Source organism: Cynoglossus semilaevis, chromosome 20 (genome assembly GCF_000523025.1).
Source record: "Cynoglossus semilaevis isolate Cse_v1.0 chromosome 20, Cse_v1.0, whole genome shotgun sequence".
Classification (NCBI taxonomy): Eukaryota; Metazoa; Chordata; class Actinopteri; order Pleuronectiformes; family Cynoglossidae; genus Cynoglossus; species Cynoglossus semilaevis.
In genome coordinates, this window is record NC_024326.1 from 451,705 (window position 1) to 473,706 (window position 22,002).

At 42.8% G+C, this 22,002-nt stretch overlaps 5 protein-coding genes across 11 annotated transcripts in view; 2 read left to right on the plus strand and 3 right to left on the minus strand.

The window, feature by feature from the left end:
- Nucleotides 1–5,021, minus strand: part of zbtb41 (zinc finger and BTB domain containing 41) — a 9,784-nt gene extending 4,763 nt beyond the window's left edge. Inside the window, exons 1-6 of one of the 5 annotated variants that reach the window (XM_008333649.3) lie at nucleotides 4,996–5,020; nucleotides 4,790–4,897; nucleotides 2,873–2,918; nucleotides 2,752–2,791; nucleotides 945–2,185; nucleotides 639–846 (exon numbers count right to left, since the gene is read on the minus strand). In XM_008333649.3, the coding sequence (XP_008331871.1) occupies nucleotides 639–846; nucleotides 945–2,151 (1,415 nt within the window). In that variant the 5' untranslated portion in view covers nucleotides 2,152–2,185; nucleotides 2,752–2,791; nucleotides 2,873–2,918; nucleotides 4,790–4,897; nucleotides 4,996–5,020. Of the gene's footprint in view, nucleotides 1–638; nucleotides 847–944; nucleotides 2,186–2,531; nucleotides 2,665–2,751; nucleotides 2,919–4,789; nucleotides 4,898–4,995 lie in introns of those variants that run through there. The other 4 variants (XM_008333650.3, XM_025066121.1, XM_025066120.1 and 1 more) reach the window with 4 other exon arrangements.
- On the plus strand, nucleotides 2,926–7,827 carry LOC103395849 (protein crumbs homolog 1-like). Its single transcript, XM_008333653.3, has 8 exons — nucleotides 2,926–3,759; nucleotides 3,896–4,036; nucleotides 4,734–5,284; nucleotides 5,365–5,530; nucleotides 6,128–6,908; nucleotides 7,186–7,227; nucleotides 7,322–7,444; nucleotides 7,542–7,827. The coding sequence occupies exons 1-8, from the start codon at nucleotides 3,702–3,704 to the stop codon at nucleotides 7,792–7,794; spliced, it is 2,115 nt and encodes a 704-aa protein (XP_008331875.1). The 5' UTR covers nucleotides 2,926–3,701; the 3' UTR covers nucleotides 7,795–7,827.
- Nucleotides 7,828–7,862: 35 nt separating this feature from the next.
- LOC103395845 (sentrin-specific protease 5) lies at nucleotides 7,863–12,172 on the minus strand. Of its 2 annotated transcripts, none has more exons than XM_008333645.3 (10): nucleotides 12,013–12,172; nucleotides 10,898–11,609; nucleotides 10,699–10,804; nucleotides 10,262–10,409; nucleotides 10,134–10,181; nucleotides 9,794–9,871; nucleotides 9,344–9,481; nucleotides 9,184–9,267; nucleotides 9,015–9,065; nucleotides 7,863–8,932 (listed from the first exon to the last, which is right to left on the minus strand). In XM_008333645.3, the coding sequence occupies exons 2-10, from the start codon at nucleotides 11,406–11,408 to the stop codon at nucleotides 8,816–8,818; spliced, it is 1,281 nt and encodes a 426-aa protein (XP_008331867.1). In that variant the 5' UTR covers nucleotides 11,409–11,609; nucleotides 12,013–12,172; the 3' UTR covers nucleotides 7,863–8,815. The 2 variants fall into 2 exon arrangements, with proteins under 2 accessions (XP_008331867.1, XP_008331869.1); XM_008333647.3 differs by having other exon boundaries at nucleotides 11,847–12,172.
- Nucleotides 12,173–13,284: 1,112 nt separating this feature from the next.
- On the plus strand, nucleotides 13,285–15,909 carry ahsg2 (alpha-2-HS-glycoprotein 2). 2 transcript variants are annotated; one of them, XM_025052665.1, is made up of 7 exons: nucleotides 13,285–13,574; nucleotides 13,780–13,890; nucleotides 13,962–14,043; nucleotides 14,144–14,298; nucleotides 14,390–14,568; nucleotides 14,649–14,769; nucleotides 14,851–15,909. In XM_025052665.1, the coding sequence occupies exons 1-7, from the start codon at nucleotides 13,377–13,379 to the stop codon at nucleotides 15,250–15,252; spliced, it is 1,248 nt and encodes a 415-aa protein (XP_024908433.1). In that variant the 5' UTR covers nucleotides 13,285–13,376; the 3' UTR covers nucleotides 15,253–15,909. The 2 variants fall into 2 exon arrangements, with proteins under 2 accessions (XP_024908433.1, XP_008331866.1); XM_008333644.3 differs by having other exon boundaries at nucleotides 14,390–14,485; nucleotides 14,695–14,769.
- A 908-nt stretch (nucleotides 15,910–16,817) lies between these two features.
- Nucleotides 16,818–21,996, minus strand: LOC103395842 (extensin-2-like). The gene is made up of 10 exons (XM_025052398.1): nucleotides 21,925–21,996; nucleotides 21,711–21,832; nucleotides 21,442–21,607; nucleotides 20,846–20,961; nucleotides 18,989–20,758; nucleotides 18,205–18,726; nucleotides 17,245–17,469; nucleotides 17,049–17,138; nucleotides 16,938–16,963; nucleotides 16,818–16,824 (listed from the first exon to the last, which is right to left on the minus strand). Exons 1-10 carry the CDS (start codon nucleotides 21,983–21,985, stop codon nucleotides 16,818–16,820), a joined length of 3,105 nt encoding a protein of 1,034 aa, XP_024908166.1. The 5' UTR covers nucleotides 21,986–21,996.
- Between the last annotated feature and the right edge of the window lie 6 nt (nucleotides 21,997–22,002).

Here is a 22,002-nt window from a genome sequence, read left to right on the forward strand (position 1 = left end):
ATTCTAATTTTTTGAGATAGGATTTTTGAGTTTTCTCAAGCTCTAAGCCATAATCAGCAATATTAAAATAATAAAAGGCTTGCAATATTTCAGTTGATTTGCAATGAATCCAGTATGCATGGCATTTTTGTTTTTTTAATTGCATTAAAGAAAATAATGAACTTTATCACAATATTCAAATTTTCTGAGACAGTCCTGTAATACTTAGTACACGGGCCTCTCTTTCTTTATTCGCTATCTGGCGCCATCATCCGGTCAAACCGGTGAACATACATTAACTGACAGCACTCAAGAGAAAAAAAGATATTTTACTCAGACTGAACATAAAATGTATTTAAAATTCTTTATATAGAAATAAGATACTCTGTAGACATTAGTAATGTTCTTTAGTTTTGCCTAAACTTAAAAAAAAAGGCAAAAAGAACCAGAACGTTAGTAGACATTAGTAATGTTCTTTAGTTTTTCCTAAACTTAAAAAAAAAAGCAAAAAGAACCAGAACGTTATTATTTTTAATTTCTAAACCTATGAAATGAGGGTAACAGGTATTGATTGGGTAAATAACAATTGTTCCACTTTTTTTTTTCCATTTGAAATGGTAAACATAAATGGCAGGATGGATGCTCAGACAGTATCTAACCTCCTGACATGTTTGGCCAGTGTTTTCTTGCTCGCGTGGAGTTTGTTGCAGAACGGACATTTGTGCTCCTTCTTCTGACAAGGAGTGTCGCTGGTGTGTTTCTTCTTGTGTACGGTCAGGTTCGACTTGGTAGAGTAGCACTGAAAACAGATGTCACACTGGAATGGTTTCTCCCCGGTGTGAACTCTGGTGTGACTCTCATATTTCCCTGAACGCAGAAGGCAGAACAATTACACCAACATCACTTTTTTTATACAAGTAATTATTAAAACACGTGCCATTCAACCACTTTCAGAAAGTTTTCACCTGCTCGGTCGAAGACTTTGTCACATTTGGGACACTTGAGGGTCTTCCTGCTGGAGGTGTAGGTGATAACTGGAGCAAGACCTTCAGGATATGTTGGACTCTTGACGGAGTTTCCAGCCGCTCGTCCGCACATCTCCGGCTTCTCAACACCATCACCCTCGGATTTTTTTGACTCCACATCCTGGCTTCCCTTTTCTGCTGCACAAACTTCATCAATTTTCTCCTGAGACAGCACCACTTCGATAATGTCCCCTCCCTCGTCCTCTACGACATCTGCATCCACTCTCTGCTCTCCAGCAACAGGGTTCACGTCCTCTCTTGCCATTAGGTTTTCAGCTGCCGGCTCTTCTGCTTCTTCCACTCTGGCTTCATCTTGTACAACTGAGGACAGGACTTTAGTGTTTTCCTCTGGTGAACTGACAGTGTCTTTTCTATCAGCTCTCTGGTATTTGCCAGGTATTCTCCTTGTCCGAGATGACCTACGCCTTCCGGGCATCTTCCTGCCTGCTGTGTCAACCTTTTCAGGTAGTGAGTCCTCCTGTGCCGCATCCCTGTGGTGGTCCCCCGAAGAGCTCTCTGTTGAGTTTTCAAAGATATCTTGCCGAATGTCCTCCATCGGACTCTGACCACCTGCTGGTGAGATCGTGGAACTCATTTCCGTCTCTGGACTCTTCTGTATCTCAGCTTGATCCTGGCTTAAACTCTGAGGCTGCGCCGCCGCCTCTCCGCACAGCATCTTCAGTAATTCCGTCATGTCCAGGAATCGGGCCGCTTCAGTTAGAGCTGGGAGATCTTTCTCTGTTACCAGGCACTCAGAAGCATACAGAAAGCTGAGCAGGTGCTGGAAAACGCAGTCATCCACGTGGTCCAGAGTCACCTGTGTGGTAGTGGGGTTCTTGGAGAGCTCAGCGTGGAAGTAGCTGCTCCCGTGGGCCAACACCACCTTGTGGGCTTGGAAGATCTTCCCACCCACGGACACAGACAGGTCACAAAATTTCTGGCGACTGCGGTCCTCATTTAAAAAGGTTAGGAGGCTTTGACTGCGCTGTGGTAGAGTCAGGTGGTGGACTTCCAGCGCTGACTCTAAAACAATCTCAGAACTGGATGGTGCAATGAAGTTTTCCTCTTCAGCTGGACAGTCATCATTGCTACTCACCAACTTGTTGCGCTTAGAAGTACGCAGTGGAGGCCTAGGTTTTTTCTTCATTATTTCGGGGATGATATTCCACAATTAATTGCTCCTGAAAACATAATATTATTTATTAAAATAACATTTTCTCCAAGAAAAAAAAAACATACAGTAAATATATATATTTACCAACTCTCTTTACGTCCAAACCTAGTCAACATTACCTCTCCTAGTTTTTCTATAAATTCCTGTGATTGACCAAACCCATCACTACCTTTGTAAATCTTAGCATCAAACTCCTGACTGCTCATAGACAACGAAAAACAACACGGCGCTGACCGCTGATGTAAATATAACCATCCTCTACTTTCCTCCCACTACAAACTTTCGCGTAGCGATTCTATTTGCCATTCTATCGTTTGCGTTCTCCAGAACCAGGAATACACACAAATACTGACCTCTCAACATACTCTGTTGAAAATCGTATTTGAAGAAAATAGCACTGTTTTATTGTAAAGGATAAGCAAATATTCACTCCCCACCTGAAGGACCCCTGACATTAGGACTAAATGTGTTTCTGACGGGCGGACCCCCTAAAGGAGAGCTTTGACAGACGACTCTCTCTGCTACAAACAAGTCCACGCTCTTAAGTCAGTTTATTTCAGGGACAGGCCTTACCTGTGACTCGGTGTTGTAATCTTTGAAGAACTAAACAATCCTAGAAGGAAGGTATATTAAGAATTAAACAGAGTAAGAGTTATTTCCTACATATATGTGACTAAAAGAGGAGCCATCTTACCGGAAATGTCAGACACTGACGTTCATTGGCTATTTCCGCTTAAGTTCTTTCGTTTGGAAACGTTAACCAGCACAAGGCACGTCAGCGATAAAAAAATAAAAAATAAAATTCCTTGTTTAGATTTCTTTAATAACGGGAAATGTGAATATTAGGCACGTAGAAGCTGGCTGTATGTAATGCCAAAGTTGTAGCGGAAAGGTATTGTGGGTAATGAAGTCTTTTACTCGCCTTCCGCAATTCGATGCTCAATGTTTTTCTTAATACGTTGAAGTACAGTACTAGTATTTACAATTATTTCTCCAGTTCAATACCTTTATTTAAGATTGTATTTTTTTATTTAACTTAATTTATCTGACAGCCACATGCAAAGACACTGACATAATTTTGTTGTTGTGAAACAAATTGAAAAATAAGCTAACATCATAAGCAATCGCTATATTTTCCATTTTAAAATATATTTATATCATATTTTAAAATGACAAAGTCTAAATCATTATTTTTATTGTAACACTCTGTGTAATACTGTTATTTTTTTCTTTTTTTTTTGCGTGTTTCCTCTACAGTGTCTCTCTCTCTTTCTCTTTTTTACTTGAATTTTTTTTTCTTTTCTTCTTCAAATAGCTATATCAGCCTCCTGTGTGATTCACTCATTCAACACATGCAATGTAAGGCACTGGAAGTACATTAACTTAATCCCTTCTATCTGGCTCAAAGGACTCAAACCTTTGCAGTAAGAAGGCGCAGCTGAAGATGGAACACCGCACGTGTTTCTGCCTGTCTTTCGGTAAAGCTGAGAATTCTGAAGGCCATTCAGTATTTTAGAAGAAAAATGGGCCCAGTGTTTTATCACAGCTTCTACATGTGGCTGCTCTGGCTACTATATGCAGGTAATCTCTAAATACAATAGGAATATTTATTATTTAATATTTGTGCAATTTTTAAAAATTCCTTCTTACTGCATTTTATATTCCTTATCCTATCTCTAAATATTAGGACTGACAAAAAATGTTATTTTACCTACAGACATTTTGACAAGTGAGAATATCAGTGGATGCGAACTGCAGCCGTGTCGAAATAACGACCCCCTGTGTGATTCACTCAGGGGATCGAAGGACCACGAATGTGAGTGCCCCAGACCATATGAGGGACACAACTGTGCCGAGGGTAAGTCTCACTTTGGACATTATTGAGATTAGGATCTATTAGCATCTATTGGGCAAACGTGGGTATTGCAGGGAAATGGCAAAAGTATAATGATAAAATAAATAAATAATATCATCTGAAAAAGTTTGAAAAAGCGGGCCTGAATAAAAAGCTGAACGGGCCACATCCGGGCCCCAGGCCTTAGTTTGCCCATACCTGAGCCGAATAATATCATCTGAAAAAGTTTGAAAAAGCGGGCCTGAATAAAAAACTGAACGGGCCACATTCGGGCCCCAGGCCTTAGTTTGCCCATACCTGAGCCGGAGTCTGTCTCTTAGTCAACATTATCTGGCTACATTAAAATAGTGGGAAATCCACATACGTACGCCCACACAATTTACTTTCAGCTAACATAGATTGTTTTTCCCTGCATTTAATGTTTTACCCACATACGTACGCCCACACAATTTACTTTCTGCTAACGTAGATTGTTTTTCCCTGCATTTAATTTTTTACCCAGTACTGTAATGGGTTCCTTTCCAGGTGAAATACTTGAGTCAAAATGTACTTAAGTAACCTGTTCCCAAAACAACCTAAAAAATAAATTACTCACAAAAACTACTCAATTACAGTAACGTGAGTAAATGTAATTCGTTACTTTCCAACTCTGTTTACGTTTACATTTTTTTTTACTTTCTTTTTCCCTCCATCTAAACAGAGTATGTACCTGCAAGATTTGGAAACAAAGACCTAGACAGTCACGCCGTGTTCTACCTGGATGATGATCCACGTGATACCTTGGTCGTATCCATGTTCCTTCGTACCAGACGACTCGGTGGCTTGCTCCTGATTCTGGCCAACAGCACCAGTCAATACCTCCGCCTGTGGGTGGAAGAGGGCAGGGTCAAAGTTCAGGTCAACAACCACGAGACATTGTTCAGTCAGAAGGCTGTGAACGATGGCCATTTCCATTTACTGACTTTGACGGTGCGCGGTATCACGTCCACCTTGTTCCAGTCGAGCCAAGTCATGGATTCTGTCTCCGTGAAGCCCGTCCATGCCCACTCTGGGGATCTGGTGTTCATTGGTGGGCTGCCGGACCAAAAGTCCTCTGCAGAGTTTGGAGGCTTTTTTCAGGGTTGTTTGCAGGACCTGAGAATTAACAACAAAAAACTGCAGTTTTATCCCCTGGATACTTCAGTGAAATCCTACCGCCTGGAGAAACTCGTGAACGTTGAACGAGGATGCAGCAGTGACGACAACTGTGCTGTGAGTTATACATCGTAATGACTTTCTGAAAAAATGTGTCCTGACAAATAAAGACGATTGATCCTAAAATGCTTTATTAGGTCAGTCCTTGCCTTAACGGGGGGGTTTGTCACTCCACATGGGACGACTTCACCTGTACTTGCCCCCTGAACACAACAGGGCGGCGGTGTGACAAAGTTAAATGGTGTGACTTGAATCCCTGCCCCAACGGCACTATTTGTGAACTCCGCCTGGAGGGCTTTGAGTGTAAGTATTTTAGCTATCCCGCCTTGGAGAAAAAGTTTAGAAAATTAATTGTAAAAAATTGTAAAAATACAAATAAAAAAATGGATTGGATTGTGTGACAATAGGGATTAACAAAGGCCTAACCACTGTACCTGACAATTTGAGATCTCTATTTATTTACAGTACGGAAGATGCTGGTCCGTCACAAAACTTTCTCTTTAGTGGGTGCTGTGTAATGACAGGCTGCAATGATTAGAGCAGGGAACAGAGTTGAGGCAGGGATCCTACATTGGATTTCTTTAAAACCCACTAATCCCGGCTCAGATTATCTCTAACTGCCACGTGTTTGTGGAGGGTAAGGTTGACGGGGTTTTTTTCTCGTGCTAATACATATACCAAATGAGAACTGAATAAAAGTTGATCGGGGGGGCTGGGTCAGGAGCAGATAGATAGAGCGTTTGTGTGAACTATGATAAATAACATGTAAAAGTCATGCATAAAGGTTGAAATGCTAAAATGCTTTTCTCATTTTCTACACCATCTATTGGTAAAACGTGTGCATTGCAGGGAAAAGGCAGAAGTTATAATAGATAATAATGTTTTTTCCCTTTCCATCAGGTTTGTCTAATGTGACACTCCATGACAAGAGCAGCATTTTGCACTACCAGAGCAATGGAAAAATCAGCCACTCGCTTGCTGACGTCTTACTGAGCTTCTGCTCAGGACAGCCCACTGCCACTCTACTGTTTGCCCAGCGGGGCTCTGCCCACCTCGCAGTGTTTCTCAGAGACTCTCGTTTGGTGATGGAGCTGAAGACGGGGCACGGCAACGGTACCGTCGTGCTGACAGTTCAGAATGAACGTGCGGTCAGCGATGGAGTGTGGCACACTGCGAAGATCAGCATGGAGAGCAAGAGCTCCAGGTGGATCATGGACGTGGACGGAGACCAGAGGGAGAGAAGTATTTCTGGGGGAAACCTGGATTTTTTGAAGGAGGAGGGAACGGACATATTTCTGGGTGGGAAAAACCGAGAAAGTGAAGGGAAATTCTCCGGTTGTCTGGGTTCAGTAGAGATTGGAGGTCTTCTTCTGCCTTTTCTCCAGGACACAGAGCTGAACCTCCCTAGACCTCAGAAGGAACAGTTTGTGAAGGTCAACAGCGATGATGTCCAGCGGCCGTGCAGCTTGTGTCAACTGAGGCCTTGTCATAATAACGGCAGCTGTGTTACTGTCCCTAAAGGGTTCAAGTGCGAGTGCCGACCCGGGTACAGGGGGGAACTCTGTGACGAGGAAGTCGATACGTGCGTAAACAACAACTGCAGCCGCGGTTCAACTTGTCTCAGGGGCTTTGAGACCTACACGTGTCTCTGTCCTCGCAACATAACAGGACAATACTGCGAGTGAGTTCATTAACACTGTGTTCATGTTCAACAGGGACCACATTTAAATGTCTCCAGAGCGCTTAGCACATCTGCCTTACAGGTGGTGGTTTGTGGCCCGTTTGACTTTTTTGCTCCGGCCCCACCAAACTTTTCCAAATTATATAATTTATGACCCACGTTTCCCCAATAGATGGCATAGAAAATGATAGAAATAATTTCAGCCTTTATGCATGACTTTCACATGTCATTTATCTTCTTCTTCTTTGATCAACATATGTGTCTCTTGTCTTTACAGGGACAAAGTTCCTGAACTCCCCTGGTACATCGAGATGGATCCGTAAGTGCCTCTTCGCCCCGGAGCAAAAAGAAGACGAAGATGTTCGATTAAAATGGGTAAATTCACCTCTTCCTTTCTTCTTCTGTGTGGTCAGTCTTCCTCAGTTGCCTGTGGCCAAGTGTGAGGGTGCAAGGTGGGAATACAACTGCTATCACGGAGGGACGTGCTCTGAATCCAACAACACTTGTCACTGCCTGCCTGGATTTACTGGACGCTGGTAAGACAGGACGTCGTTCTATGCTGAGGTTGAATTCTTCTCTATATTTACACATTGAATCACCACACAAGTTCGTCTCCTTCCGTAACGTTCCCAGGTGTGAGACGGACGTCGACGAATGTGTCTCGGAGCCGTGCATGAACGGCGGTGTCTGTGTCAACCACGTGAACAGCTTCCAGTGCGTGTGCGATCTGAATCACTCAGGTGTACACTGCCAAGTCGATGTCAGCGACTTCTACGTGTACCTCTTCTTGGGCGTGTGGCAGAGCCTCTTCCAGGCGGCGTCGTACCTCCTGATACGCCTCGACGATGAGCCGGAAATTGACTGGGTATTTCACATCAACGACTAAGACCCCTTTTTGGACTCCTAAAGTTGGAACTCCTTCCCTTCACAGGTGAGTAATGAAAAAAAGTTAAGTTATTGTACTGATTTATTCCGAGCCTGAAAATGATTGTTTTGAAACATTGTCAGATTATCGCTGAATGAAAAAGGTAAAGGGATATGACTGGATTCTTTTTGAGTGAAGTAGATTAGTAAAACTGAAGTACATTTTTTTTTACTGTGTCCCACTGCAGCCTGGACTTACATACCAGCAATGGTCCCCGAACCGGAGTTTGGGGAAACCCTAGTTTTGATCATGTTTCAAACTGAAGGCCTATGAAGTCATTTTATGTGCCCCGACAGAGCTTCACATGTATACGGCTGTCTTAGGGTCTGTACTAATGTGTACTGGGTAGGTTACGGGCAACTAGCAAATACTATGTGTGTACATGGCAGGTAACGCACCATTGTAGGGATAGAATTGGGATAGAAGACTGGATTCTTTTTGAACAAAGTAAATTAGTGAAACCAAAATACATTTTTTTGCCCGGCAACAAATGACCTACGTACCTTGCACCGGTCCACGGACCAGGGGTTGGTGACCCCTGCTTTAAGTCATAAAGACATTTCAACAAGAATAAATTAAACATATAGGATTATAAAACATTATTACATCATAAAAAAACAATTAGAACTGACATGTCACAGCAAGCGGAGTCACCAGCAGCTGGCAGCGCTAATGATAAGCCTTGCAAGCTAACATAGATGGACGGATAGACTTAATGAATCCCTTAGCAATGCCCTCTGAGGGCAGTAGTCTGAGACTACAAATGTTTTTTGTTCTTTTTGGTATATTTTATAATTGTTGACCAACACCCTGATGTGCAGTCTATATGTTAGATCTTCAAACTCCACATGACAATGTGAATATGTTTGGGGTTTTTTTAAATAGTTTTGAATAAAGCAAAACGACAGATAGAAATAGTTTCAAATGTAAACGTGTGTGTGTGAGAGTGAGAGTGTAACAGATTCAACTTAAAGGCCCCTTTTCACTCTTCTTCATGGAGTTTACAGTCACACAGCTCCTTATAGATCCTCCTCCGGATCTTTGGTATGTCCTTCTGCGAGAACCGCATGGGTTTTTCCAGCGCAAGTCGCCGACAGTACTGAAAATAAAAGCAAAAGAAGACAATTGGGTCATTATGAAGACTAAAAAGATTCGTCAAAAAAAACCCAAAAACGTGTTACCTCCAGGACAAAAAGCCCGCAGTCATTTTCATTCATCTGTTGAGGGATTCCCTGTGATGAACAGCAGAGGGAAACAAAACACCTCATTAGTGTGTTTGTTTGTCTTTGCAGCATTGTCTCGGGCCACTTTACACGAGTCATTTCAGGACAAACGATAATCGTTTCATACCTCACTCAACCACAAGGTCCAGCCGTTCATGAAAGCACTTTTCTGCTTCTCCCGTGCTTCTTTCATCAAGTATTCCTGGATATTCTACATACGAAAACAACATTGTACTTCTGCGTTCTCCCACGGGGTCACACACCAGAGAGTAGGAGTCGTTTGTTACCCGTGCTATGTGCTTGATAGCATTCCCCTGAGAGTCATAGAGGTAGATTTTTTTTGTAACGACGTTGGCGGTCACCAGACACCAGTGAACATCGAGGTGGACCGGCACCAGCAGCAGAGTCTTGGAGAACAAATCTACCTGGACAAAGACGGTAGAAAACAAGGACATATTGGCTTGCAGTTGAAGTTAAAACCCACGACACAAAAATCAGATTTCTATGTAGAAAAATAATTTTAAAAAAATCTCAGCATTATGTAGCTCATTGTTTCCCAAAGCCTGGGCCCTCAGGAGGGTCGCGAGAGATTTTTTTTGGGGTCGTCTCACATCATGTTTCAAAGCTTTTTAATACTAATTTATTCAGATATCACTCGGTCAACAATAAAATATCCTTGTGACTTTTAAAATATGGGTCCCTGGAAAAAAAGTTTGGGAAACACTGGTCTAACTGACCTGTTTAGTCCATCTCTTAACGCCATCGTATCCTTTCGTCATGAGCTGTGGGTGGAAGAAGCTGTTGAGGAAATGGACCTGGAAAGCCAGGAAAACCAAAAAAAAAAATAAACAGGCAGTGGTCACTGGTCTATAGTCTGTTGTGGACAGATAGTAAAAATCAACAGAGTATCATTGCAAGGTTCTGTCCTGGTTAGAAAGCGATAGAATGCAATTATATATATATAAAAAAAGATTTGATGTCATATTCTTGGGTTTCCAGTATAGACTAAAGGAAGATGAAAAAAACATCTGCAAGGATGCTAAACTGTTAGCAATCTCCACCTGATGTCAACTTTACCTTGTGATGTGCAGATTCCATGATCAACTCTCCGTACATGTTGATGATCTTAGGGTAAAAACAGGAATGTTTAGACACATTTGAAGGCTTTGAGGACAGTGACAAACGTGAGTGTTATGGCACAAAACCTGGTCGTTGAGCCAGTTCTGATCTGCCAGGGTGGATAAATCATCCAGGCTCAGAGTGTGTTTTTGGTAGACCACACGAAAAGAGCCGGAAGGTTTCCGGGCAACCGCATCTTTGTACGTGTTCACCTCTAAAACGATTGGATTAGCCCTGACGAATTAAGAACGCAAACGGATAAGACTGCCGTGAATAAATCGGAGAGAACAGCGGTTTAAAATATTCTTCTGGGGGTTAAATCTAAATAAAAATAATCCAAATTAGAAATCAATTTAACATGTTGGAAAAACTGTAATCACATCCGATTTATCCCGATCCATAAACAAAATAGTTTAACGCTTTGAGATTTAAATGCTGAACGCTACAAGAACGGCTTTAAATAAAGCTAATAGCAATTTGTTAGCACTGTTAGCGAAACATTGTGTTCATTTCTCTGATTTACCTGTCATTCAAATCTTTGTTAAACTTCGTTTTCAGGTGCTGGAACACATCCCTCTTCTGAAACGGAATGAAACTTCCATATTTTCTGTAGAAGTTGTCAATGAATTCTGGGTGGAAATAAAAGGAAATTTCATATTAAGCTGATTATAAAAGTTAAAAATATATATCCAAAAGTAGAGATAAGAAACATGGAGATGTACCGTGGATTTCCTCGGTCAGCGCCTGAAGGCTGACCTTGACCTCTGAAGCCTTGTCCTGCCTACCTGTAGTGTCAATAGTGTGTTGTTCTAATGGATACGCCACAGTCTGACGTTTTATCGTCTCTGCAGGGACAAGACTATGAGTCGGTCTTTGAGGAATTCGGGCCAAATTTGTTTCTGTAGTCCTTTTAGAACTTCTTTCTAACTGAAGTCTTTTCCGAGCAGCCTTCTCAGCTTTCACATTTACAGGGTTGGTCTGTTTCCTCAGTTTCCTGTTTTGTGTCTTCGGGTCGAGGGAAGGATCAGATCTGGTCACACGCTTTTTTTCTTTTCTACTGAATATCCTAAAAAGATATTTCTCTTTTTCCTTCCTCCACATCCATAGCTTCCATTTACACCGCAAGCGTCTCTGGGCTCGTCTGCACAAGCGAGAACCTCCTGCGACTGAGGGCTTGCGCTGCGTCCTCTCGAGGCATTTGCCTTTGCTTTTATAGTTCTTTGTGTTGTTCATCTAGCGCCGTTTGCTGGGTCTGTTTATAGGGGTGTAAACTTGGTAGCACTGAATCTGGATTTTCTGGCGTCTTCCGTGTTTGATGGAGACATGGGTATTTCGGGCCATGGTTTTCTTTGGTTTAAAATCGACTCATCCTTCTTCACCTTGTGGCCTTGTCTTCCACCTTTGGCAGTGACCTTATAAGGGTCCATATAAGTCCTATTAAAACAAGACACTGAGTAATTACTACCTTAAGTTATTACAAGTTTTCTCTGAAATTATTTTTCTCAAGCACTGCTTTGACTTCATGAAAACTAACATAACTGATTGGCTGATAGTCAAATATTTGTATATACGTATAATACATCTATTCATCTTTCTATTCATCTATTAATAGATGAATAGAATAGTGGAAAAAGACCAGGAAGGTGTCAACGGTGTGAACCCGTAGCTTACTGTGTTTTTCCTGCAGCCTGTCACTGCACCGACAGCTCTGGGGTTTTGTGTATTAACTCGGTTTTAGTGTCTTTTAACACGTCTGCCATTGAACGTAGCACTGGCTACACGAGCTAATACTTTCAACTCTCACGCAGAGAAAAGCTGATTAAAACTCTTGTCTCACCTCAGCGAATAGCCACACGACTCGTATTCTATTTAAACAAGAGTCGTCCATTTCCTGTACGCAATTATATATATTTATTTTATAGTTAAACGCTCTCTTCCTCTGTCTGACCTGCAGCATGAAAACAATCTAAGGCACACTGAAGTTGTCTCCTATAGATGACGTCATCGCAGCGAGTCTGAGTCTACCAAAGAACGATGGGTAATTTTGGTTAAATTTAGGATAAAATAGGATTTTTTTTTTTTTTAATTGAATTGAAAACTAAAATGGACACTAAAGTAATACTATCATACAAATACAAACAATAATAATTAACTAAAGTAATACTATCATACAAATACAAAAAATAATTAAAACGTTTTCAAGGCAGGGCAAGTACGGTTTCAATAAGTTTGGTTAAAAATTATGTCAGCCAAAATGACATATAATAACTTTACACTTACCTCAAAGTGGGAATTGTTATTGTTGTTTTTTTATTATTATTTGTACAGGCGTGATAACGAATCTTTCTATCGAAAGAGGTTTTTAATTTCAGTATAATAGTTAGTAGTTTTGTGAGAGTATTAAATAAATATATATATATATAAAGCATTTTAAATACTTAAAAAATAAACCCAAAACCCCAACTATAGAGTCCATTAAATGGCCTTGATACCAACATCTGTTTTGAGAAGAGCTCTGAATTTCCTCGCTGTGACCTGAAGCGACACTTGTGTGTCGTCCAGACAGTGCAACAAAGTGCAAATACACGGCGGACAGCAATGTGTGGTCTGTGTCTTTCAACTTCCTCCCCAACCTCAATCCACCTCATCGGCAAACAGAACTGCCATTGAGCAAGATTCTGGCTCCCCACTGACGTTGAGGCCCTGCTGTGCGGCTCCGTGACCCGTGAGGACACCGGCAGCTGGTTGCTCAATATTGTTGCTCATGAACGAAACATCTGGGTTTTCTTTGTTCTTTTCTTCTTTTCTTTTTTTTAATGATATTTAATGAAAGCTGTATCACGTCAGATCAAGAGACAGCATTTTTTAATGTATCACGTCAGATCAAGAGACAGCATGGATGAGAGATCAGGATGAGAGATAGTGTTTGTCAAAGTCTACTTTTAAAAAAAACAAACTAGGATTTCTCGCTAATTTTCGCCACACTCTCAACTCAGTCAACTTGCATTTGTTTTGGCATGGGTCCGACGAGAGTGTCCAGCCCACAGGACGCAGGAGGGATGATGACTGTGTTTAACTTGGCTGTGTTTTCCTGTTTAAAGTACAGGATCAGGATATATACACCACGGGCTGTGTAACTTTTTTACTCTCCTTCCTTGCCCTTCAGTGCTCCGGTGCTCTGAGACTCTGCATCCCTCAGCAATGAAGACCCTGGGCATCACTGCACTTCTGGTACTGCTGGCAGGGGCCTGGGCCCAGGTTGCTTTTAGGGAGCCTATTTGCGACTCTCCTGAGGCCGAGGAAGCTGCTTTGGCTGCCAGAGATTACCTCAATGGTCAGCACACTCACGGCTACAAGTACGAACTGAACAGAATTGAGGATATAAAGGTTTACCCTGGGGTAAGTTTGAGAGTAGCAGTGTTCAATAGCAGTCAGGGAAGATCCTAAAAGGGCTCGGCATACTGCAGTTAAATCAGTTTTATGCTTAGATACTGGTTCATCCTTCACCATGCAGGCATTGAGACGAAGATTTACATTTGGTTTTCTCACTCCAAGTCTCTGAGTGTTAACCTGTTTAATTATTCATTTCTGGTTCTGTCTTCAGATGAACGGCAACGAGATATATGTCATAGAAGTTGACCTGCTGGAGACAAACTGTCATGTGCTGGACCCCACGCCTCTGGCCAACTGCACAGTCAGACCCAAACATTTGACGGTGAGGAGGACATTTTAATATGATATATATATGCTAGCAGACTGAGTCCTAATGGTTTTTCTTTACATTAGGCAGTGGAAGGAGATTGTGACGTGGTGCTGAACAAAGTTGGTGGAGCTCTGAGTGTCAGCGCATTCAAGTGTAAAACAGAGGGTAACAATGTCCGATGCATAAACATCCGTAGGTACAGATCACGCCAGCAACTGTTCGACGCTAACATCCGTACGTGTCCTCCGTCTTTACTCAACTGTAGAATCCACAGAGGACCTGTGCCTGGGCTGTATAAGCCTCCTTCCCCTGAACAACACTGAAGGCCTGGACTTTGTGCACGCGACCCTGGCGGCCTTGAATAACAACTCGGTGGATACGTCTTACACCATTCTGGAGGTTGGACGCATGTCCTCACAGGTAGGTTTGGAGCATAGTAAGTACAGATGAACGACAATACTAATGTGGGATTATGAAAAGGGATGAATCGCCCACAAATGCCTCGTTTCAGGTCGTGTCTGGTGGGCCAGTGTTTCAGGCAGAGTATGTCATTATTGAAGCCAACTGTACTGATGGCGTTTGCGTGCCACTGAACGACCCCTTGGCCGTGAGTACAACTTTTTGTCTGTTTTCCCACCTCTCAATGTTCACTCCAAACTCAGGTTTTTGTTATTACAAAACGCACTCTAAATTGACTGATGGTCAAGTGATTTTTTTCCAAACTCAGGTTTTTGTTATTACAAAATTTAGAGTTTTTGTTATCACTCTAAATTGGCTGATGGTCAAGTGATTTTTTCCCCCCCTCCCTCTGCAAAGGCTCGCGGTTTCTGCATCGCCGAGGGCGTCAAGACCTCTCACGCAACGCGATGCAAAATGTTCCCCACTCAACTGGTAAAACACTATAATTCATTTTGTTACGCATTTTGTAAAGTAACGCTCAAGAAAAGCTGACCCACAGCTATGATTTTCCAGATGCCCGTCGTGGATGCCAACGGCACCGTGACTCACGTGCCCGTCAAGCCGCCGGTGGTGCAGGTGCACACAGGGAGTTTGTCACGCAAGCACGGCCTGAGCCATCACAAACTGACCTCTTTTCACAACCCTCTTCTGAGCGGTCACCTGTCCGCAGAATCAACAGAGTCATTAGAAGTTGTACCCCAAGCTGCGGTGGTCGCTGACACCGCAACAGGTGTCAGCGAACCAGTTCAACCTGACGATTCCGCCGCAGACTCCTCCTCCAGTAGAGAGGTGCCTGTGGTTATGTTCAAGAGAGATGTCTCTAATTTCTCTATCGGTATTGAAGGCCCTATAATTGAAACCGGTCCTGCCTTATTCAGACCACGATGCCCTGGAATGATCAGACACTTTGACTGAACATGTCCACTGGTTCTAAATTTGTCAAAGCATGTGTTGCATAGCTCATCTTGAAATATTTAGGAAATGTTTTCTGTATTTCATATCCAATAAAACTGCACACTTCTCTGCAGCCAAAATACATTACACTGTTCTTTACATGGGAAAACATCCTTATACCTTTATATCAATGGAAACTGGCACCAGTCTGCATGTCAGCCATGCCACATCTCTAAGGGCGATTTCAAAACTCACTGTTTGCTGATCATTGGTCACTCGGTGCCAATGACACTGCCATAAACCCGATGACTTCTCCCCTCACGCATCAAGAGTAAACATTTGTGCAATTATCCAGGATTTGTTCAGCATGAATCAAAACAACATGACTCAACATGACTCAACATGAAATTTCATTTTTGAATGCAGATTTTACATGGATAAATGGAACATAAATATAAACAAAAATTATTTGAAGGATTGTTTAAGTGCACACTCACTCAAAAGTGTAGATTTGCAACTGGTCTTTAATATTTAGAACAAAGGTTTTGTGAAAGTAACTATAAGGATGATTTGGCAACATCTAGTGGTGACGTTTTACATGTACAAACAAGATGCCCTCAGGTGATGAATTAGAGTTGTTTGATCAGGGCTAAAGGAAATAAAAAGCTGTTTATATTTCATCTTGAATTGTTAAAACCCTCCTTGCATTTACATCAGGGGTGTCAAACATATGCCGGCCTCGGGGTTTCAATCCAGCCCACTTGTTGAATTATGAAAGTATGTATGAATGCCGGCCTCGGGGTTTCAATCCAGCCCGCTTGTTGAATTATGAAAACACACAAAACATTTCATGAAAATAACATGGATTTGGTTGATGGTTCAATCAATCAAATATTTACGTTATGGTCCAATAACATGGATTTGGTTGATGGTTCAAACAATCAAATATTTACGTTATGGTTGTACTGGTCCGGCCCGCTTGACATGTTAGCAGGTTGCATGCGGCCCCTTAAGCAAAATGAGTTTGACACCTCTGATTTACTTACATGAATGGCTCCTAAAAACCTAGGTAAATTTTACATTCAACTTGAGCCGATTAGCTTGAAAATACACACCCTTATGATACAGCACGGAGCAATCATCTATAACAAACTAAAATGTGATGTCAAATAATTATCCATATGCAGGTTAGCTAATGCTCTATGGCCTGTATTTACTTCAAAAATAATTATAGTTGCACACTGAGGACATAGCAGATATTGCTGCAACAGGCTGCCCAACAGGAGGTGCCAAGTATGTGGTCCAGTGTGAAAAAAAAAAATAAGGTGCTGGTAACTTACCCACGTATTGAAGTTTCAATGACAAAGTCACATTTTATTTCAAGGCCAAAAGTGTACTAAAGGAGGAAATAATGAGTGAGTAAATCCTAGTATTTACATACATGGGTCAATGTTCACTGTGAAGTTCACAGTAAGACAAAAAAAAGAAAAAAAAAAAGAACTCCAGTAAAACAGGTTCATTGCACCTTTTGGGGTTGCTGAAGCGGATGCAGGTATTATGTCAATAAGAACTGTGTAAACCTACATTTACTGCCTGCAGAAACAGGATTTGGAAAACAAAAATAGTTTCACCGATAATCAAAAGCACCACAGTACGTTTTCAATTGTTTATTAATATAGAAAAGGCATAGCATTTTCACAGTCCACCTCCCGTTGAGCACATACAGGCCTTCCTGCATGAAGAGAAGCACATTAATCAAAAAGACAAGGTTATGTGTTAAGGAGTTAAAAAAAAATAAAAATAAAAAATTCTCGTACCTGCCATTCGCCATCATTGAAATCCTTTTCCAGATTGATGGAGTGGATTCCTTTGGTTGGACACTTCAGAAGTAATGGGCCTCCACGTGTCTAAGGACTCGATAAATTTGGACTTCAAATTGATAGGATTTTGAGATGGTTCTTTAGACAAACGTATAGAATATCCTGTAGGAGACTGATCTCCGGGTCTTGGTACGTCTTTACCATCGGCGGGTAAAGAACTGGATTGTTTTCCCAGCCTCTCGGTGTGCCAGGGTTGGGGTATATAAGAGAGGGGTCCTGAAGGCAGAGCGTCTTCACTGAAGCTGCCGAGACTTCTGCCAGAACCCTTTGATTCAGGATTGGATTTAATGGTCTTCTGCATGGGCTTCTTTGGATCCCTTACAAGGTGTTGGGACAGGTTTACAGATGCTTGATCACCCTGAAGTACAGAATAGGGTACATTAAAATGTTCAAAGGCACTTTTAGCTGCAGGACCGTGCTTATCAGACTGCTGTATTTTCTCAGACAAAGGCTGATCTATTTGGTGTCCTAAAGCCTGATTGGATGGCCCACGTACTGCTATATTTCCTGGGCCATGGTCCAAGGGCTGATGTTTTGAAAAAGCACTGTAAAGTTCATTTCTTTGGCGGGGATCAGGGAACTTCTTACTTTGTGGTACGTACTGGTACTGTGCATTTGGTATGAAATGAGGGTAGGTAGGTTGTTCAGGATAGTCAAACGTCCTGGAAACGCCTTTTGAAGGTGCTTCACTGTCACCATCTAGTGGCAGCCGATAAGGATGCTTTGCATTTTGAGATAAAAGGGACTGTGGTGAATAAGAGGGTGGGATTGTTGCATCAGCTGGTTCTTGTGGAGGGGCAGCTGTAAAATGTGTGCCAAAGACAGAATAAGGAGAAGAATAGACTGCAGACGCCTCAACACCGCCAACCCCAGGAATATAATGATGCACATGCTGGTGGAAGGCAATTTGTACACAGCAATAAGAAAGTCCAGATGGACACTCCTGTGGGCAGTATAACTGGGGTATGTTTGTGTTGCCCAGTTGTGGCTTATGTGGGACTTTAGGTACTTGGCCTGAGGCATCAGGTTGTGGGGCAGGAGTTGGTTTTTCAGGTATGTTTGGCCGTGGGTAGAAATAGGGGAACTGTGGTACCTGTTCCTTACTTGCATCAGGTTGTGGGGCAGGAGTTGGTTTTTCAGGAATGTTTGGCAGAGGGTAGAAATAGGGATACTGTGGTACCTGTTCCTTAGTCGCATCGGGTTGTGGGGCAGGAGTTGAGTTTTCAGGAATGTTTGGCCGTGGGTAGAAATAGAGGAACTGTGGTGCCTGTTCCTTAGTGGCATCAGGTTGCGGGGGAGGAGTTGGTTTTTCAGGTATGTTAGGGCGTGGGTAGAAATAAGGGAACTGGGGTACCTGTTCCTTAGTGGCATCAGGTTGCGGGGCAGGAGTTGGTTTTTCAGGTATGTTTGGTCGTGGGCAGAAACAAGGGAACTGTGGTACCTGTTCCTGAGTGGCATCAGGTTGTGGGGCAGGGGTTGGTTTTTCAGGAATGTTTGGCAGAGGGTAGAAATAGGGATACTGTGGTACCTGTTCCTTAGTGGCATCGGGTTGTGGGGCAGGAGTTGATTTTTCAGGAATGTTTGGCCGTGGGTAGAAATAGGGGAACTGTGGTACCTGTTCCTTAGTCACATTAGGGTTGTGGGGCAGGAGTTGGTTTTTGAGGTATGTTTGGCAGAGAGTAGAAATAGGGGTGGTGTGGTACCTGTTCCTTAGTGGCATCGGGTTGGGGGGCAGGAGTTGATTTTTCAGGAATGGTTGGCCGTGGGTAAAAATAGGGGAACTGTGGTTCCTTTTCCTTAGTCACATTAGGTTGTGGGGCAGGAGTTGGTTTTTGAGGTATGTTTGGCAGAGAGTAGAAATAGGGGTGGTGTGGTACCTGTTCCTTAGTGGCATCGGGTTGTGGGGCAGGAGTTGATTTTTCAGGAATGTTTGGCCGTGGGTAGAAATAGGGGTGCTGTGGTACCTGTTCCTTAGTGGCATCGGGCTTTGGTAGTTGTGGGGCAGGAGTTGGTTTTTGAGGTATGTTTGGCAGAGAGTAGAAATAGGGGTGGTGTGGTACCTGTTCCTTAGTGGCATCAGGCTTTGATGGTTGTGGGGCAGGAGTTGGTTTTTGAGGTATGTTTGGCAGAGGGTAGAAATAAGGGAACTGTGGTACCTGTTCCTTGGTGGCATCGGGCTTTGGTGGTTGTGGGGCAGGAGTTGGTTTTTGAGGTATGTTTGGCAGAGAGTAGAAATAGGGGTACTGTGGTACCTGTTCCTTAGTGGCATCAGGCTTTGATGGTTGTGGGGCAGGCATCTCTGGTATGCTTGGCTGAGGACAGAAGAAGTACGGGTGATATGGTACCTGGCCTTGAGTGGCATCAGGCTGGGGTGGTTGTGGGTCAGGTCTTCCTGGTATGTTTGGCTGGGGACAGTAGTAGTAGGGAAACTGGGGTACCTGGCCTTCAGTGGCATCAGGTTGTGGTGGTTGGGCAGGAGTTGGTTTTTCAGGTATGTTTGGCAGGGGGTAGAAATAGGGATACTGTGGCACTTGTTCCTTACTGGCATCAGGCTTTGCTGGTTGTGGGGCAGGCATCTCTGGTATGCTTGGCTGAGGACAGAAGAAGTACGGGTGATATGGTACCTGGCCTTGAGTGGCATCAGGCTGGGGTGGTTGTGGGTCAGGTCGTCCTGGTATGTTTGGCTGGGGACAGTAGGAGGAGGGAAACTGGGGTACCTGGCCTTCAGCTGTACCCAGCTGTGATGGAAGTGGTACGGCGATTGGCTTCTCACCAGGCTGTAGTTGAGAGTGGAGGCTGGTTGGAGGTTGCCTTTCTTGACCCTTGGGATCCAAGATAGGAATTTGCTGTGTAGGTGGCAACGCTGATGGGAAGGGGCAAAAAAGCCAGAATGGAAATTGGTAAGGAGGCTGGTCAATTAGTCTGGTTGGCTGTTTCGGAGAAATGTCAGACTTGGGTTGTTGAGGCTTGTAGGTGAAAGGGTAAAACTGTTGTCTTTGGCCCTCAGTTTGAGTAGATGGGGCTACTGTAGGGGGAGGTTTTAGTTCAGGACTCTGTACAAAAGAATCACGTTTTGGTTGCTTATAAAAAGGTTGGTAGTAAAAAGGTTTCCCTATTTCACCATTTACTGGTTTGGGGGCTGGGGCTTGAACTGAAGATCTGGTTTCTGTTAATTGTCCTAGTTGGGGAAGCCAGGCATTTGGGAAATATGGCACCTGTCCTTGAGGAGTCAGTGGTACCTTCGGTTGTTTGCTTTTAGTTGACCAAATTAAAGGAGAAGTACGTGGCTGTGTAGTAGGTACAAGTTTATTGTTTTGAACAGGGTAAAAGAAATAGGGGTTTTGAGAATAGTGAGAAGGCTGAGGTGGCTCAATACCCTTTGGCCACTTTGGTTTCAGTTGGGGCACTTCCGGGATCTGAGGTAAACCTTGTCCCTGGTTAACTGGTAAATACGGTTGTGAAATTTGGGGCTGGATGGGACTCTGTGGGATCTGCGGCAGGATGAAATGTTGTGTCCGTTGGCTCTGCATTTCAGGTTGCCTTTCTGGAACTTTTGAAGGATCTTTTGTGGGTTGGGTGGCAGACATTGAAGGACAGGATATTTTAATTTCCCCCTCTCCGGATAGTTCAAGTATGTACATTTCATCCTGAAATACAAAATGCTGAGTAAACATTTTTGGAACATTAATGGAATTACGCTTGAAAACAAGTGTGAAAAATGTAACAATCTGTACCTTCTTTTCCAGACATGGTAGAAAATAAGCAGAGATGACTACACCCTGAGGATGCACAACTACACTAAACCCACATTTGGATGAGGCCTTCATCAGGGGCTCCCAGAGACCACTCACTGTACCCATAAAAAGGACACAAAAAGGTAAAACTCATTACACCATGATGGATCAGTTGTTTGAGTGACTAAAGCCTGTGCTTAAAAACAGGTTGATCAAGGTCAGGGGTGTCAAACATAGGGCCTGCGGCCCAGTGTCAAACATAGGGCCCGCGGCCCAAATCTGGCCTGTTATGATGTTCAATCTGGCCCACAAACACTTCATGTTAAATTTAATTCGATGTTGGCCCACAAACACTTCATGTTAAATTTCATTCGATGTAAATGAATAAATAATTTTAAAAAAAGCATGAACTTATTTATAATTAAATATGTTCTAATTGTACTTGTGTGGCCCACTTGACATCTAATTAGGTTGTATGTGGCCCCTGAACCCTGATCTAGGCACATAGTTGGTGCCTTAATTTGAGTTTATAATTCTGATCTAGAGGGGGCAGTATAGTGTCTTTACGACCAAAGAAAGTCAAAAGCAAAACTTGCCTTTTACTTGAATCTTAGCAACAGGGACCGTCCATTCTGTTTTTACAACCATGCCCTCTGAGTGACAGGAGACCATTGGTGGGGTAGATGAAGATGGTTTCATTATAGGGCATGTCATCTTCACGGGGAGTCCACACCAACGCAGGGGGAGAACATAACAGTCCTCCTGAAATAGATGTGACAAAGTACTAAGTGTGCATAAAAAAAACCAAACAAACAAAAAAAACTGAATATTTAAGCAAGAGTAAACACTTTCAGAAATGTCACACCTGAAGAGAAACAAAGCAGCCGTCGTAAGGTGCAGTCAAGACAAAGTCCCTCCTCGAGGAGGTGACCACGTATCCACAACTCGGTGGCAGGTTAGACAAAGGTAGAGGAGACAGTTGATTTCCTGAGATAACAATTATTACAGTAAATACACTTTATTTTTTTTTATTTAAGGTTTTCACATGAACACACCAACAATAAAAACCACAAACTTACCCCTGTCCACAAAGAAGTGGGATCCAGCGGAAGAAGCGTCATCATTGATTTGAAGTTTCATAAAGTTTCCTGAACATT

What these genes read in the sequence shown, in the direction of transcription:
- LOC103395849 (XM_008333653.3), top strand. Translation starts at nt 3,702, where the DNA reads ATGGGCCCAGTGTTTTATCACAGCTTCTACATGTGGCTGCTCTGGCTA. An exon ending in GCTCTGGCTACTATATGCAG is followed by an intron (nt 3,760 to 3,895) that starts GTAATCTCTAAA and finishes TTTTACCTACAG; the next exon opens with ACATTTTGACAAGTGAGAAT. An exon ending in ATAACAGGACAATACTGCGA is followed by an intron (nt 6,909 to 7,185) that starts GTGAGTTCATTA and finishes TTGTCTTTACAG; the next exon opens with GGACAAAGTTCCTGAACTCC.
- LOC103395845 (XM_008333645.3), bottom strand. Translation starts at nt 11,408, where the DNA reads ATGAACAACACAAAGAACTATAAAAGCAAAGGCAAATGCCTCGAGAGG. An exon ending in GCTGACCGAGGAAATCCACG is followed by an intron (nt 10,805 to 10,897) that starts GTACATCTCCAT and finishes ATTTCCACCCAG; the next exon opens with AATTCATTGACAACTTCTAC. An exon ending in GGACCTTGTGGTTGAGTGAG is followed by an intron (nt 9,066 to 9,183) that starts GTATGAAACGAT and finishes TGTTCATCACAG; the next exon opens with GGAATCCCTCAACAGATGAA.
- ahsg2 (XM_025052665.1), top strand. Translation starts at nt 13,377, where the DNA reads ATGAAGACCCTGGGCATCACTGCACTTCTGGTACTGCTGGCAGGGGCC. An exon ending in TATTACAAAACGCACTCTAA is followed by an intron (nt 14,569 to 14,648) that starts ATTGACTGATGG and finishes TTATCACTCTAA; the next exon opens with ATTGGCTGATGGTCAAGTGA. An exon ending in AAATGTTCCCCACTCAACTG is followed by an intron (nt 14,770 to 14,850) that starts GTAAAACACTAT and finishes ATGATTTTCCAG; the next exon opens with ATGCCCGTCGTGGATGCCAA.
- LOC103395842 (XM_025052398.1), bottom strand. Translation starts at nt 21,985, where the DNA reads ATGAAACTTCAAATCAATGATGACGCTTCTTCCGCTGGATCCCACTTC. An exon ending in TGCTAAGATTCAAGTAAAAG is followed by an intron (nt 20,962 to 21,441) that starts GCAAGTTTTGCT and finishes TTATGGGTACAG; the next exon opens with TGAGTGGTCTCTGGGAGCCC. An exon ending in CCGATGCCACTAAGGAACAG is followed by an intron (nt 18,727 to 18,988) that starts GTACCACACCAC and finishes ACTAAGGAACAG; the next exon opens with GTACCACAGTTCCCCTATTT.